The following is a 15,953-nucleotide window of genomic DNA, read 5'->3' as shown; positions in this document are numbered from 1 at the left end:
ACAACTAAAGATGTCAATGTCTCAATAACGTGTCATGTGCCCTTGAACATCAATTACAGCTTGACGACGACGTCTCACGCTGTTCACAAGTCGACTTATAGTCTGATGAGGCAAGGCATCCCACTCCTCTTGAAGGGCGGCCCTCAGGTCATTGAGGTTCTGGGGTACAGAGTTACGAGCCTCTACACAGCGACTCAGCTGATCCCATAGGGTTTCTATGGGATTCAGGTCTGGAGAAAGTGCAGGCCACTCCATTCCAGGTGCCCCAGTCTCCAGCAGCCGTTCCCTAATGATGCAACCTCGATGAGCTGGAGCATTGTTGTCCATGAAGATGAAATTAGGACTGTGTTGTTCATACAGGGGCACAATGACTGGATTAATGATTTTATCCAGGTAGTATGGGCTTGTCACCATATCATTCACAAAGTGCAGGGCAGTTCTGTATTGACTAGACACACCTGCTCACAGTGTAACACCACCTCCACCAAAGGCGCGTCTGGAGACAACAGTGGCTGATGCATAGTGCTCTCCTTGACATCTCCAACATCGTTTGGCGGCCATAATTTCTGCTCAACGTGAATCGGCTTTCATCAGAGAACGGCACTGAGACTCACTGGTCCCTCGTCCAGCTTAAATGCTCCCTGGCCCATGCAAGACGATGACGCCTGTCCCTGGTGGTGTGGTCAAGTACCCTTGCAGTCTAGCAGTCGTCTAGCACGCAGACCACGCTGATGTAAGCGGTTTTGAATGGTGTGACGTGACACTTGGGTGCCTCTCACCTCCCTTAAATGTGCCTGGAGTTGAGTGGCATTCATCATCCGGGTTCCGCAGGGCACTGTTCACAATGAAGCGATCATCAGTGTGGGATGCGGCCAAAAGACGTCCACGTCTATGCCTTTCTGTGACTCTTCCAGTCTCACTGTATCTCTGTTGCAACCTGCTGATGACACTCCGTGACACTCTAAGCTCAGTGGCCACTTCTATCTGAGAACATCCTGTTTGACGCCTCACAATGGCGAGCTCCTGTTGCTCAATTGTTAGGCGTCGTCTTGGTCTTATGATGTCAAAATGCGAACAGCATAATGGGGAGGACTGTCTGAATACCAATTCTGATTGAACCAGGAAATTTATTGGTCGATTCATGGATCAAACACCTGTTGTGAATTTTACCATTAAGCTCCTTGGTAGAGAACAGCAAGTTGTGTAAAAAGTACTAAAAAACATTGAACAGTTGGGCAGTGGTGGCTTGATGGTTAGGGACATGCACTTGTAAATGAAAGATTGTAGGTTCAAATCCCCGACCAGCAAGGCACCACTGAGGTACCCTGAGCAAGGTACCACCCCCATGCGCTGCTCCCCGTGCGCTGAATTAGCTGCCCCCTGCTATGTCACATTGTCACATATGGGTTAAATGCAGAGGACACATTTCGTTGTTGTGCACTGTGTGCCGTGCTGAGTCGACAATTAATCACTAAAATTCTAAAGTTTAGGGAAGGTCACATTAAGTTCACTTGTAAAGGTTATGGTATATTTTAGGTTAATCCTGAAATTTCACCTGAAAGCCGAACATCCCTAACTTTTTGTGAGCAGTGTATAATCTGCTAGAAGTATTTCACATTGTTCAAGAGTTTGCAACTTTGTCAGTCATTGTTATTTTAGTGATCGAAGAAAAATAAATTTCTGATTAGACCGCCTGTACGTAACGGAGACTATAAGGAAATACTCCGCATTTTGTATTTACTGAATATTACAATATAGCACTGTCTGATAGACTTACTGAAGCACACCAAGGTACTCGACGTAGGCGGAAAAGCGGGACATACACATGCTACAAGTAGAGCTGGCCAATAAAAATCCCGGAGCGGGATGATTAGCAGTCCAAAGTAACCAATCCGGACTTCCTTTACTGAACGGGCTCTTTATCTAGCGCTATATAGCTTGCCACGAGTTGGCGTTGAAAGAGAGAATCCATCTTGTAGCGTACTCTCGATTGTTTCAGCAGTAAGCGGAGTTTCTAATTCTATTTAGGTGCTGCACATTATAATAAGCGGTAGTATCTTGCATGTTGGTTGCATGAAGGGTGTTGAGGAGCTGCGCCGCGTTGGGGGTGCATGAGTTATCGCGGTGGCCTTTGAGCTAATCGCATAGTGGTATTACGTAAGGCGAGTGGCGGACGATGTTTATAACTGTCCAGCTGCAGTCGGACTACTCGCTTTCAATCGATCGATATGTTCGTGCATTTATTTGGTATATAATGCCTGACTGCGTAGCATGATTGTACTGTAAATGGGTTTTAGTGTCGGCTGCCATATTGTGCTTCGCGGCCTTGTTAATCAAAATGGTGGGAAACCGTCGCCGAGCACTGCGAGTCGCGTTGAAAGGCCACACTCACTCCTTACTTTCCGCACAGATAAGAGGATCCGCCGGCAACCATGTCTGATAGCGAGCAGCAGTTCATGGAGACGTCCGAAAACGGCCACGAAGGCGAAGAGGACCTGAACGGGGCCGAGGCTGCGGAGCAGGCGGAAGCTGCGCTCGAGGCTGAAAACGTAGCCGAGGGCGACGAAGCAGCGGACGACTCGCAAAACGGCGCGGTGGAAGGCGGGCAGATCAATGCCAGCAAGGGCGAGGAGGATGCAGGGTACGTCCGCGGGGCTCTAGACATACGATCAGACGCTGTATTGTGTCGGGGAGGCCTTTCTGTGCCGGTGCAGGCGAGCCGGCCGAAAACCTCTTTGTTCTTGGGTCTTTGTTGGCGCCATGTGCTGCGCGATGGGGGATGGGCGGTGTGCGTGGATTAACGCCGCTGACCGTTTTCTTTACACATGCATGGAAAGCGGATTCTTTAAGATTGATTCACATCGCGGCTGGCAGCGTTGTGGCGGTGGCTTTTGGGTTTTGGGTGTCGCATTGCTTGTTAGATACGGACGTATTGCGCATACTCACAGCGGTGCAATCCTCTTGTAGGAAAATGTTTGTTGGTGGTCTCAGCTGGGACACCAGCAAAAAAGACCTCAAAGATTACTTCTCCAAATTTGGGGAAGTGACTGACTGCACCATAAAGATGGACCCCAACACGGGAAGATCAAGGGGGTTTGGGTTTATCCTCTTCAAAGACGCTGCTAGCGTGGAGAAGGTGAGCCCCCTGCATCTTGGTGACCGGTTTGCACCTTCCGGCTTGTCGTTTGTCTGGTGACTTAAGGAGCGTTGATGCTGTTTGACAGGTACTTGAACAGAAAGAGCACCGATTAGACGGGCGACAGATCGACCCAAAAAAGGCCATGGCTATGAAAAAGGAGCCAGTGAAAAAGATCTTTGTTGGTGGTCTGAATCCAGAAACCACTGAAGAAAAGATCCGGGAATATTTTGGGACATTTGGGGAGGTCCGTGGCCCGATAATCTTCCACATCCCCCTTAACTGTGCCTAAGTCTGGAGTTACCGGGTTTATGGTGATCTCTGTTTGTTCCAGATTGAAGCTATTGAGCTTCCAATGGACCCAAAGTCCAATAAAAGGAGGGGCTTTGTGTTCATCACATTTAAGGAAGAATCTCCTGTTAAAAAAGTCCTTGAGAAGAAATACCATAACGTTAGTGGAAGCAAGGTAACGAACGGAAAGGAAGACCTTGTATGTATATTTTAATTTTTTTTCCCTTTTGTTAGTATTTTTAACATTTAGTCATGAGCTGTTTGGCTGGATGATGAGTATTGCATGTTAAACTTGATTTGCAGAGTGTCTGCTTGGGTAGTTATAGGTTGAGGATGTTGCTTATGCTGTGATGCTTTTGGTAAATGTGTTGTAATGACCCCTTTCTCTTAGGGTTCACCGTTTTGGGCGACTGACTGACACTGTGTGCGCCCCCCCCCCTTTTTGATTTCAGTGCGAAATTAAAATCGCCCAGCCCAAGGAGGTATATCAGCAGCAGCAGTTTGGTGGCCGTGGCGGGTATGGACGGGGCAGGGGCCGCGGAGGCGGTAAGTGCAGTGTGGTGTGGAGCTCGCCCGGCAGCTGAGTATTTTCGTGGATCAGTGGCCTGAAAACTCCCCTCTGTCATTCTCAGGCCAGAATCAGAACTGGAACCAGGGATACAACAACTACTGGAATCAGGGCTATGGAAACCAGGGCTATGGCTATGGTGGTCAACAGGGGTATGGTGGTTACGGAGGTTATGGGAACTATGACTACTCGGCTGGTTACTATGGCTACAGCGGAGGCTATGACTACAGTAAGTATTGGGTGCTGTCAGCTATGTGCTTGTAATCTTCGATCTGTTCAGAGATTTAGGAGTCCATTACTCTTTAGACCAGGGCAATACGAGCTATGGGAAGACTCCAAGACGCGGGGGACACCAGAGTAACTACAAGCCATACTGATCATCCATAGCAGAGGTATGTATTTTGATATCGAGGCTGTGTTGGTTTAAAGGGCCAGGACTCCAAATGTGGGACCTGTGACTTGCCAATCTCCATGTGGTTTTGGCTGCTGGATGCTGCATATCTGATGCAGACTAAAACAGTCGGCAGGGTGCTGAAATAGGTGCTGGGGGGTGGGTGGTATTAAAGGCAACACGTTCTGGCTCTGTGGGCGCTCAGTCCCTCTGGGGCTCTCTAACCCCTACATCACACATCCGGTCTCCGCATGCTTATGAAACGTGGCCGTTGATTCTCCGTAGGTCTGTATGTAAGCAACATGTTCTCTCTTCCCTCTTTCAAGGACTAAAGTAATTATGACCGAGAGCCCACGGTCTGGCCACAGCGAGCGTGGGGTCTGACTATCGGAGTTGGCAGGATTTAGAATCATGCTTCATTTGTACAGAACAAGTGAGGAATTGGGGAAGCAATTGTCACTTTTCCACTTTTTATTTTATATTGTTTTGTGTCCATATGCATTTCCAGCAATGGAAGTGGTATTTTTACTGTACTTTTTGGTACCTTTTTTGAATCTAATGTATTGTATGGTTGTATTTTACATGTCTACTGGATTTACCACAAGTTCAGAGCTATTGGAGCTTTTGAAATAAACAACTTTGAGTAATTTTTCAGTGTTTCTAGACTTAGTTTTTTTTTCCTAGTGCTGAGTGTCAATGCAAGTTGCATGGCAGAGCTGGGGATGGGTAAGATTTAAAGGGATTAAACGCAGAGTTCATTGTAAGCTTGTCTAGTGAATGTCAGCAGTTGGCTAATAAGGACAACCAGCATTTTTGGCTTTTAAGGAATTTTAATTTTTTTCTTTCTTTCCCTTGTCTTCAAATAAAGTGGCTTCAATAGTACTGCTCTAAGCATAAGCCTGTACATGTAAGAGGGCACCCCCTCTCTCACTGGAAACTCATTCCTCTAGTGTCTTGGGCAAATTGTTAGAAATAAACTTTTGGTTTATATTATGCGTGTGAATCCTTTATTTGTCTAATGCGTTGTGGTTAATGTTAACTGTAAAATGGTAATGTTTTTGTGATCGCATACTGTGGTAGTGTGTCGTTCTCATGACGGAGGACAACCTACCTGAACCGAGGGGTTTGTGTGAATATTTTGGGCTTCTGTGTATATAAAGACCTTTTGGGCATCATGACCATGTATATATCGTGGCTTTAGAAACGTCGTCAGAGGAGTTTGCGAGTACGTACAGACTCATGGGGAAACGCTGTTAAAATACCCTTGTGACTGGATGGTAAGTGCATTTAATGGCTTCAGGACTGAACTTTTTAAGTGCAGCTGGATGGTGATCAGACTTCTGTGCAGGAATCATGGCAAAGTGGTAGTATCTGGGGTGCGAATATTTAGATCAAATTTTGCTCTGTTTTGATAGGGTGCGTATGGACATGTCAATGCCTGCAGCATCTCCGATTTTTGTGGATGTATGTGGATTCAGAAACTGATCTGAGTGGAAGCTTGGATGCAAGCGCTGCAAATGAATTTCAGGATTTCATACTGCCTTTTATTCAATGTTGTATAGATACTGTAAACCTTTACATTTTTGCTTTGAGATTAAATAGCACCACAAAACATTTAGGAGGCATCTGGGAGACGTCTTTCAAAATGACAATGTTTTGCTTGATTTCCCCTGTGGTCATAAATGGTTCGCTCACAGTGACCCATCACTCACAGGGTCCTCAGACTTCGACATGCCACGTGCAGAGCTGTAGGCTCTCTGCTAACTTCTTTCCATGTGCAATCATGCTATTCCTTGTGAAGCAGCTCCTGAGGAGGGGAAAAAAAAATCTCATTTTATGCAAGAAGATAGTGTACAAATCAGAACAAGCATTTGTCCTGTGAATATTTCACAAACCTTTTTATTCTGCTCCTTGGCTGCCATATCTTTTAAAAGAGGGAGGGAAATGTACATTTTAAGTTGTCATTTTTCTCTAGTGATGTCGCTCTTGAATGATCTATGCTGTAATACTTACCTGACAGGATACGATCGATTTTCCCCACAACCAGCTGTGCGTCTTCCACACTAAAGCACAGTGGTGGTTTGAACTTGAGCACGTTCTCCCCTGGTCCGTCGGTGCTCATGCAGACGAACTCTTCTTTCAACCTGGGATGGAAGGGCTCCTTATAGGCCTTCAACCTAGTGTTGGTGTCTCCCAATCCTAACTTTTGCTCCTTTTCGTGACTTTAGTGCAGTAGTAAAAATGTTAGTCCTGTACAGGTTTCCCGGAAGTTCCACTGTGTGAGTGATGACCTTTAACAAGGTTTGTTTAATCTCACTGTTTTGGTTTCTTGAGGACAGCAAGTCACTTGCCTTGTGTTTTTGCTTTATATAGACGGATAGACGCTGTTAAATGGTGACTCAAAGGGCTAAGGACTTGGCTTGCCTCCTGCTGTACGCCTAGAGACCTCCACCTTAATGTACATGTGTGATGTTCCCTTGGGGTAGAGAGGGGAGGGAGCTCTGCTTATCCTGTGAGAATGTGCTTTGCAGCCTTTTGCTCACCTCCTCACTAGCTCTGATGCCTCCTCTGTGGCTGGGGTCCGCTGTGCCCGGTCCATCACCAGCTCAACGCCAACAAACAGCCCCACCCCTCTAGAATGGAAAGAGGTACCCTCCTTATTCTCGGGTGGACAGGTAAGAACTTTTGTATTACGTTTTATGGAGTAGTAGATCCCAGAGAAACGGTCCGGTGTAAACCTGAAAGTGTGGTTTGATTAAATGATCGAACTAATCTTGGTTAAAACTAACCGTTTGGAGAATTCTGTGCCTTGAGAGCTTGCATGGCAGTGCTGAGGTTCCAGAACGTAACCGTTTGTGTCCTGTAGATGTTCATGCAAGTACTCGGAGCAAACATCCCTTCAATAAAAATGCACCTGCTATTCGCGCCAGTTTTTTCTCCATCTTACTGCAGAGCAACTTCTAAGCTTATGTCCCGCAAGCTCATTACTAGATGGTAGCAATGTGACTGTTCGGTATTTGCAGAAAAGCCTGTTTCCCCGAACTATGCGTTTTTGAGCCAATAAATGACATTACAAAGACACAATTAGTGTTTGTCATGAATTGCAAGTGAAATGTGTAATTGAGGTCTGTGTTTAATGTGTCATTCCCTTTAGGAGTGACGTATGTAAGGGACGGCCATTTTCAGAGCTCGGACATTTTCCCCCAAAGTGATGTTAGGATTGGGGCAGTTCGGATCAAAGGCTTTGCTGAAGGAGCCATTGCACAGGTCCCCCCCCCCCCCCACTTTCTTTTTCAAGAAGGGTCTGACTGCAGCTCTCACCAGTGAGTAAGCAGCCTCCACCGTAAACGTCACCTGAGGGTAATGATGATGTGTGTATCATGCATGGAATTATGGCCTGTTTCGATGAAGGTTTTCGCTGAGACTAAGGATTTAAATACCACTAACTTATAAAAGCATCGTCACCAATCATCCTGCTAACATACTGTATATTACTGCTCAATGGCTACCGACTTGTACAATGATTTCACCAGCGAATGGCTTCATTAGTCACCTTTTATCCACATCGTTTTAAAATGTTCAATGTGTGTGTAAACATTTTTGCCAGTTAAGGGTTTTTCCATAAAGAATTGCATTGGTAAATGCACAGAAACATCATTATTGTTATCAAGCTTAAATGGAAAACCAGCATCGTCGGACACAAATCACTCGCAAAGGGATTTAATTTGCGTCTCGCCAGGGTGCTCCTGTTCCAATCTTCTGCAGAGTCATACGATTGTTTATAATGTACGAAATAGTTCTGCGGTAAACTGCTCACTACAAAGTCCTAATTTTTTTCAATAACGATCATGATTTCGGGTACGACATTGCTTTGGAATTTTTCTGTTGTACTGTATTTAATCACCACAGAAAGCGTTCTGTCACACATTTGAGAGAAGCCCAGCATTTCTACGTCCGATATCTCCAAGACTAAAAAACCCCTAGTAGAACAAGCTACATGGATAGATGGCACTAAACCCCCTCTACAGCATACCTATTTTTTCAATTTTGGGGTGAACTGGCCCTTTAATGCTGAAAAGAAGACGCCAAAACAATATGTCTCCTAATCTTCTGTGTACATCAATTCCTTACCCTCAAATGAAATTCACTGATGGAGTAAGTTCACTTATGGGTGAGGTCTCACCGTACATCTCCAATGATCGTATGCTTGCTCTGTAGCTCTTTCAGGAGGTCTAGTAGATGTCCTCCAACTGAGGCCGCGTTCTCCCTCAAGTTGTCGTTTTCAATGACATCCAGGACTGCCAAGCCAATTGCACAGGAGACGGGATTTCCACCAAACTGCCAAAAAAGAAAGGAATGGTTGAGGATAACCGCGGAGAAGCTCCGTAAGTGGTGTGAAAGTAGATGACCACAGTCAGGACTAGAGTGAGCGGGTGTGAGATCTCGCTTCTTACCGTGTTGAAATACTCAACGCCGGTGGCTGTGAAGGCGTCTGCGATCTCCTGTGTCGTCACGACGCAGGCTACTGGGTGCCCGTTACCCATGGGTTTGCCCAAAGTCACGATGTCGGGGCAGAAATCGTCCCCTTGTAGCTGGAAGGCCCAGAAGTGGCTCCCCACACGGCCAAAGCCCACCTGCACCTCGTCTGCCACAAATACCCCACCTGCAGCATGTATATGGCTGCAACGAAGGGATGGACTCATAAACGCAGTGTGTTCATATGAAGATTATTTTAAGTGTTCAAAACTGCTTTTACTTGTACAGAGTCATTATGCACAACTAATTCTTCTGAAGTGTTCAAAAGAGAGTTGGGGCCAAAAGTTGTCATGTGTAACGGGATATGGTCCTCAGGCAATAGTAAACACCATAACTTAGTGCATCCCAAGCCAGTCCTCGGGGTCTACAGCCGGTCCACGTTTTTGCTCCCTCCGTGTTATCAGACGGCCCATGTTTTTTTATTTTTATTTATTCCCCCCCCCAAGAGGGAACAAAACCGTGGACTGTGTCTGTAGGTTCCCGAGCACCAGATGGGGGAAAACTTCCATAACAAATACACACTCATAAAAGAGAACATACATACTCTGCTACCTTCCTGGAGTAACCTGAGGGTAAAATGATCTGTCCTGCAACGCTAGGCAGAGACTCGGCGAAGAAAGCGGCAACCTGCAGGAGTAAGGATGGATGGGGCACTTTTTAAAAAGATAAAATCCAGTTTTCCCCAAAATCAGACATTTTAATCAAATTTTTATATATACCAGTGGTTTGTTACCCATGGTCCAAAATTTGTAAAATGTGTACCGATGTGCGTTTTCATTGTTCCTCATCATGTAATGTTGTATGTAATTTACCAATTGCCGTACACAAAGATCATGTGTGTGTCTGTGAGATGGTTCACTGTTATGCATAGTTTAGTCCGTCCACAGTAGGTCTTGGAACATATCACATGCTGATACAAGGGAGACTTGTGTGTGTGTGTGTGTGTGTGTGAGTATAGATATAAATGTGCTTTTACACTACACCCATAGAGTACGGAATTACTAAATGCTGGGGATTAGGTCCAGACCTTGCAGCCTTTCTTGTGGACTTCTTCAATCAGATCCTTCACAGCATCTGCATAGGCTTGACCAGGGTCTGGGTGGTCCTCCCTGTACTTCCCCCTGTATGTATCGGGGAGCGGTGCCTGGGTGTTCAAGAAGTGTGAGCTGGTGTAATCCTTTTAACTCTGGAGATACAGTGTATAACATCCCCAATGTAAACTCATTTATACACACCACATGAACCCAGTCCTTCTGCCCCTCCAGTTTCCGGAACTTATAGGGGCTAATGTCAATCAAAGATGTCAGGTGGCCGTGGTACGCACTTAGAGGGAAATATGAATAATTTCATTATGAGAAGACTTTTTTTTTCTGTACAATTAGCATGAAAAATCTTACTGAATGAATGGATTGAGAGGGAAAAGGACTTACTGGTCCAGCACTATGACATCATTGTGTTTGGTGTACTGTCGAGCGAGTCGCAGGGCCAGGTCGTTGGCCTCTGACCTGTGAGGCAAATGTCCAAATGTAACAACCTTAACACCCAACAGCAGATCCCAGTACTACTGTAGGCGGGACTTACCCTGAGTTGACAAAGTAGAACACGGCAAGCTTTTCAGGCAGCGTGGCAGCCAGCCGTTCAGCATAGTAAAGGATGTTGTCATTCAGGAAGCGGGTGTTGGCATTAAGGAGCTCCATCTGCGCAGAGGCTGCCTTGGTGACAACTGGGTTGCAGTGTCCGACTGTGTTGCCCAATTCAATAAAGCTTTGTAAATCTGATAGTATCTGAATTCTTAAATATCAGATGGTTACGGCATTGATGCTGTTTCTAAACAACCTTAATTCTTAATCTCTAATCTGACTTGTATATGACGGATGATTAGATGCATTTACAAAAAGTCAGAATTCTGGCAGTTTAAGTAATATGACAAATATCCCAATATTTCATCTAAGAACTGTCACGAATTATGTGGCACTTAATCTTTTAATGTTTCATTGACGTAATGAAGCGAATACATGCGCAGACTTGACAGGACTTTAAAGGCGATAAAACAGCTAAGTGTCAACTGAACTAACATATAGTCACACTTAATTCGTATTTTCCTAGACGAGTTGCCCTCAATGACACACATTAAGGAGACCGCTAGAGGGTGACGTAACGTCCCCGTAACGTGCGTTTCCCTACCGTGCTGGACATTGCTGATACAGTCCAGATACCGTTTCCCATTTTCGTCATATAAATACTGGCCACGAGCTCTTACTATTTTCACTGGATCATCTGAGAAAAACAGTCGACAGGACTTCCTGTAAGAGAAAAGACGTAGATTATGTGAGACTGTATATCCACTATCCGTTTTATGGTGAAGGTCCAACTACTAGTGAATTCTTTTCGAGATCTTACCTTTTGGTTCACTATTTCATAAATGCATATTTTATGAATTATCCGCAGACATGGAAATCAGTTAACAACTTACCCAATTAGCCTTTTCCTCATTGAAAGAGAGGTGTCTTTATCGAACCGCTCCATAGACGCGATAGTATTCCTCTTCGGATTAAGAAATCCCACTAGTACTTCAGAACGCTCCCGTAAAACTGGGGCCACGTATCACGTGTTCGGTACCGGAGTGCGCCTGCGTGAACCCAGTTTTTGTCTCGTCTTTAAGGCCCAGAAAATGGATTTAATGATTCATATTTGGATTTAACGTTTACTCCTTCATGACTAACAATTCTTTCAACCACATTTCACAACCATATCAAAATAAGTTTTGTTTGGTTAATTTGTTTTTGTTGTAGGCAAGCTGATTTCTAAGGCTATAAATGCAACATACTCGCTTTATGATTGGAACTTAAAGTAGTTAATTTAATCAAAGGTCAGTGAAGAAGATAATATTACAGTAATAGTAAAGTTGTTATCATTCATAAGAAAAGTTGTACTGGTACGGTAAACGTTTCTGTGCTTCGCCTGAAACGCGAAGTATGTCGGTTCGAAACCGGGCGGAAACACGTTTCCAACGCCGCCAATTTAGCAGAATCTTCGAATTCTTGTTACACAATGTGAGAAGAACATTTGCTTAGCAAAGGACATACGAAAAGTCGAAATTCGAAGTATGCTCTGGTATCTACCATGCACTGGTGGTACACTGAGATGAAAGGTAATTCCTTATTCGTCGTATTGCAAAAAATATTCTAATTTTGTTACCGAACTACAGAAGATTGTAAAGTTGACTTTCCACGATGTTCTACCATATTTACTGTGGGAGATTCCTTCATTAAGCCATTTAATGACACCACTTGACAGGGCACAAATTCTTAAAAATAATTAAGTTAGTACTGAAGTATAAATCACGAACAAATCATCAACATAGTCAGTATTTGAGATAAAAGATACGTCATGATACATTAATGATAAACAAATATGATATACGTATTTAACATGTTATTCATGACTTGTTTCCTCAGTAATTTACAGGTTTACAGAATTGACCGATGTAGTAACTACAATATTAACTGCTTAAGATTAAAGATGCATTACAATCCATTAATGATGAATTAACATGACATCGGAATGTAACTAAGACTTAGTTTGTAGTTAATTAATAAGTAATAGTATAATACAATTTTTTTTTGCGTGTCCTGAAAATGTCACCAATCATTCTAATCAATCTGGGATTTAAACGAAAGCATGCATTTGTAATATATTGATTGTAACCAACTACAGAATATGTAACAGGACGACTCGCCTGTTCGCTACTTTCCGTAGTGTAGTGGTTATCACGTTTGTCTTTTCGCTACTTTCCGTAGTGTAGTGGTTATCACGTTCGCCTCACACGCGAAAGGTCCCCGGTTCGAAACCGGGCGGAAACAATAACATGTTTACTTTAATTTAAAAGTTGATGATTAAACTTATTTTTCTTTTTTGTCTCACGCAACTGTTTAAAACGTTAATACTGGTCAGAAATTAAGCAGAAACAATAATAATATGTTAGAAATACATTTTATCAAACCACCAACTGTCAGCAATCACAGCATTAAAAATGTACCATTCAATTTTAAATAATTACTGCTACGAACATTACTTTTCTTAAAAAGATATTATGTTAGCTCTGAATGGCATCCTATTAGTCATTAAAAATTAGTCATTAACCATGTGATCAACACAATTACTGCACACATAGAATAATCTCAGGTTATTTACATCCAAGTATGATGCAATTACAAATAAAACGCAAAGTAACAAAAACAATATTCTATATGCTGTGTGTACGGGAAAGCCCATGTGTGCTTTTCCAAGTTCCAAATTTTGTTGTCACATGTGTCTCCAAGAACCCAATGACGCTCTTGCCCTACAGTTGCAGGGTAGGGCATTGAACACAGGACAAAGAGTGGTGCAATGCAAGACATTGCAGTACAAAACAGCACAATATAAGAATGAGTAGGCAAAAAAGCAACAAATATGTGCAATGGGATCAGGATATAAAATGGCAACAGTGTGGCAAAATAAATAAATATAGAGTTAAGGTTAAATATTAACAATGACAATATAAGGCAATGGGGAGGTATTGATGTAGGCATGGGGAAAGTAACTGTTTCCAAACCATATGGTGCGGCTGGGGATGCAGGGGTAGATCTTTCCAGAGGGCAGGAGTGAGAAGACGGTGTGAGCTGGGTGGGTGGTGTCCCTGATGGATTCGGCCCTCTCAACACGGGGGGAGAGACAGATACATCGGAGCCGTGAAAGATATCTGCCGATGATGTGCCTTTGTTTCTATGGTGTAGTGATACACTAATGGCTACATGCTTGTTTACTGTCTACAGTGTAATCAGCAAAATATAATCCAACAGTTAATAGATCTAAAAGATACAGAATGTGGACAGACCTGCAGCTATTAGAAGGAGCCCCTCAATGTGAGCTCTGTCTTGCCCCTCTGGGGCCTAGTCCATTCCCTCATGGCCTAGTCTCACAGAGATGTCTTTGGATGTAGTGCTCAACCAGAGCAGCCCCCACCTGTGTGTCCCAGAACCCTGGCTTCTCCTCGGCTGTAGTTCCATGCGCAAGAAGTAAAACGCAAGCTAAGTATGCGACAGATTGTTCTCGCCGACTTCTTGATTTAATTTTGTCTGGATGTCGTTCAAAAGAAAATGGCTGTCATGACACATGAAAACTCTTGTCATATAACTGAAGCAGAGTTCAGGACATTTTCCAATGGGCCAGTTCATGCCAAAATCTATCAAGGGGGGGGCCTAGATGTAGGTTTCTTGAGGTGATCCGATGAGATTTCACCCCATGCTTCCTGAAGCATCTCCCACAAGTTGGATTGACTTTATGGGCACCATTCGGTCAAGCTACTCCCATAACAGCTGAGATCCGGTGACTGTGCTGGTCCCTCCATTAAACACAGAATACCAGCTGACTGCTTCTTCCCTGAGAAGTTCTTGCAAGTTCGTCGGTTCTTGTTTGGAGCTGTGTTTGGGTCATTGTCCAGTTGTAGGACAAAATTGGCTCAAATTAAGCACTGTCCCCAGGGTATGGCATGGCCAAAATGGTACAAATCTCCCACTTTACCATAACCAAAGCAACCCTAGACCATCCACCATGCTTGACCGATGTTGTCAAGCACTCCTCCAGCATCTTTTCATTTGATCTGCATCTCAAAAACATTATTTTTTTGCGATCCGAACACCACAAACTTTTTCACCAGTCTTTTTCTGTCCAGTGTTTGCCCTTCACAGTCTTTTCTTTTTATCGTTCATTCTGAGATACAGATTGTTCTTTGCAATTCCACCTAGAAGGCCAGCATCCCTTTTCACTGTTAACATTGAGATAAGTCTTTTGCGGGTACTATAGTATTTAAGGAGGCTGCCAGTTGAAGACCTATCAGGTGTTTGTTTCTCAAACTACACACTGTAATATATTTATCTTCTCGTTCAGCTGTGCATTAGGGCCTCCTTCTCCTCCTTCTATTGTGGTTAGAGCCAGTCTGTGCTGCTCTGTGAAAGCAGTAATACAGAGCACTGCACGAGATCTTCAGTTTCCTGGTTATTCCTCGCATGGAATAGCCGTCACTTCTCAGAACAAGAATAGACTGATGAGCTTGTAATCAAATCCACAATCGCTGATGCTCCACGTTCTCAACCAGTCCAAAGAAGGCCAGTTTTATTGCTTCTTTAGGCAGCACAATTTTCATATGTACTAACATGCAAAACGGTTTTCTAATGATCACTTATTTTTAATTGTTAAACTTGTATTAGCAAACATTCCACTGGAACACAGGACTAATTGTTGTTGATAATGTGCCTCCGTATACCTATATGTAGATATTCCATTAAAACAGCTGTTTCCAGCTATTATAGTCATTTACAACATTAACAACGTCTACACAGTATTTCTGACTAATCTGATGTTATTTTAATGCACAAAAAACTTGCTTTTTTTCAAAAGCAATGAAATTTCCTAGTGACCCCAAACGTTTGTGTATATTTTTTGCCGTTTTGTCATGATAAAACGAACATAGTTTTTTTTCGTGATAATGGTTTCATTTAGTCGGTAGTTTTCATATCCTTCCCTTCATCACTGCATCGAAAGAAAGACGGATGCCTGCGAAATCCCTGAATCAAACGTTTCACGGCTCGCTTAGACCTCAGTGCCTCTAAAGCAAAAAACTTGGTAACTGTCTTGACTAACACTAATGTTAATGTTTTCTACAGCAAGGCATAAAGCTTTTTCAGCCTGCGTCAAGCCTTGATTAAACAAATATGTGACGTGCTGATCGAATATATATCTGCATTTCTAACAGGATAATTCTACCTATGACATGCTGTGGCTGCAATAAATTAATGTTAGACTGTTTGTTCAACCTTATAGTTATTCCGTTGTCACAGGAAAATTACATTTGTTCTTAGAGAAAATTATTCCATAATCATGAGGAAATAGGATAAAAACTATGTTTCATGGTCTGTCATAATTATGACAGTCACTAACTCAGAAACAATTTTACTTTCAATAATAATTTCTACAACACGCGCACCATCGAA

General features: G+C 43.4%; 2 protein-coding genes and 1 non-coding gene across 6 annotated transcripts; 2 read left to right on the top strand and 1 right to left on the bottom strand.

The window, feature by feature from the left end:
* The first annotated feature begins 1,890 nt into the window (after window positions 1-1,890).
* Window positions 1,891-5,379, top strand: hnrnpaba (heterogeneous nuclear ribonucleoprotein A/Ba). Of its 2 annotated transcripts, none has more exons than XM_049027692.1 (9): window positions 1,891-2,001; window positions 2,411-2,641; window positions 2,968-3,136; window positions 3,225-3,383; window positions 3,471-3,602; window positions 3,880-3,973; window positions 4,060-4,224; window positions 4,302-4,387; window positions 4,713-5,379. In XM_049027692.1, the coding sequence occupies exons 2-8, from the start codon at window positions 2,433-2,435 to the stop codon at window positions 4,370-4,372; spliced, it is 999 nt and encodes a 332-aa protein (XP_048883649.1). In that variant the 5' UTR covers window positions 1,891-2,001; window positions 2,411-2,432; the 3' UTR covers window positions 4,373-4,387; window positions 4,713-5,379. The 2 variants fall into 2 exon arrangements, with proteins under 2 accessions (XP_048883649.1, XP_048883648.1); XM_049027691.1 differs by having other exon boundaries at window positions 3,471-3,626.
* Window positions 5,380-5,908: 529 nt separating this feature from the next.
* On the bottom strand, window positions 5,909-11,547 carry phykpl (5-phosphohydroxy-L-lysine phospho-lyase). Of its 3 annotated transcripts, XM_049027680.1 has the most exons (13): window positions 11,396-11,547; window positions 11,107-11,225; window positions 10,504-10,663; window positions 10,353-10,427; window positions 10,158-10,245; window positions 9,950-10,066; window positions 9,467-9,549; window positions 8,841-9,066; window positions 8,570-8,724; window positions 6,930-7,019; window positions 6,400-6,530; window positions 6,282-6,310; window positions 5,909-6,193 (listed from the first exon to the last, which is right to left on the bottom strand). In XM_049027680.1, exons 1-13 carry the CDS (start codon window positions 11,446-11,448, stop codon window positions 6,173-6,175), a joined length of 1,347 nt encoding a protein of 448 aa, XP_048883637.1. In that variant the 5' UTR covers window positions 11,449-11,547; the 3' UTR covers window positions 5,909-6,172. The 3 variants fall into 3 exon arrangements, with proteins under 3 accessions (XP_048883637.1, XP_048883636.1, XP_048883635.1); XM_049027679.1 differs by having other exon boundaries at window positions 6,282-6,530; XM_049027678.1 differs by having other exon boundaries at window positions 5,909-6,310.
* A 1,165-nt stretch (window positions 11,548-12,712) lies between these two features.
* On the top strand, window positions 12,713-12,785 carry trnav-cac (transfer RNA valine (anticodon CAC)). Its single transcript has one exon. It is a non-coding gene; the product is annotated as a tRNA-Val (tRNA).
* Window positions 12,786-15,953: the final 3,168 nt, after the last annotated feature.

Source organism: Brienomyrus brachyistius, chromosome 10, assembly GCF_023856365.1.
Source record: "Brienomyrus brachyistius isolate T26 chromosome 10, BBRACH_0.4, whole genome shotgun sequence".
NCBI classification, from domain to species: domain Eukaryota; kingdom Metazoa; phylum Chordata; class Actinopteri; order Osteoglossiformes; family Mormyridae; genus Brienomyrus; species Brienomyrus brachyistius.
This window is presented reverse-complemented; position numbering and strand designations above follow the sequence as displayed.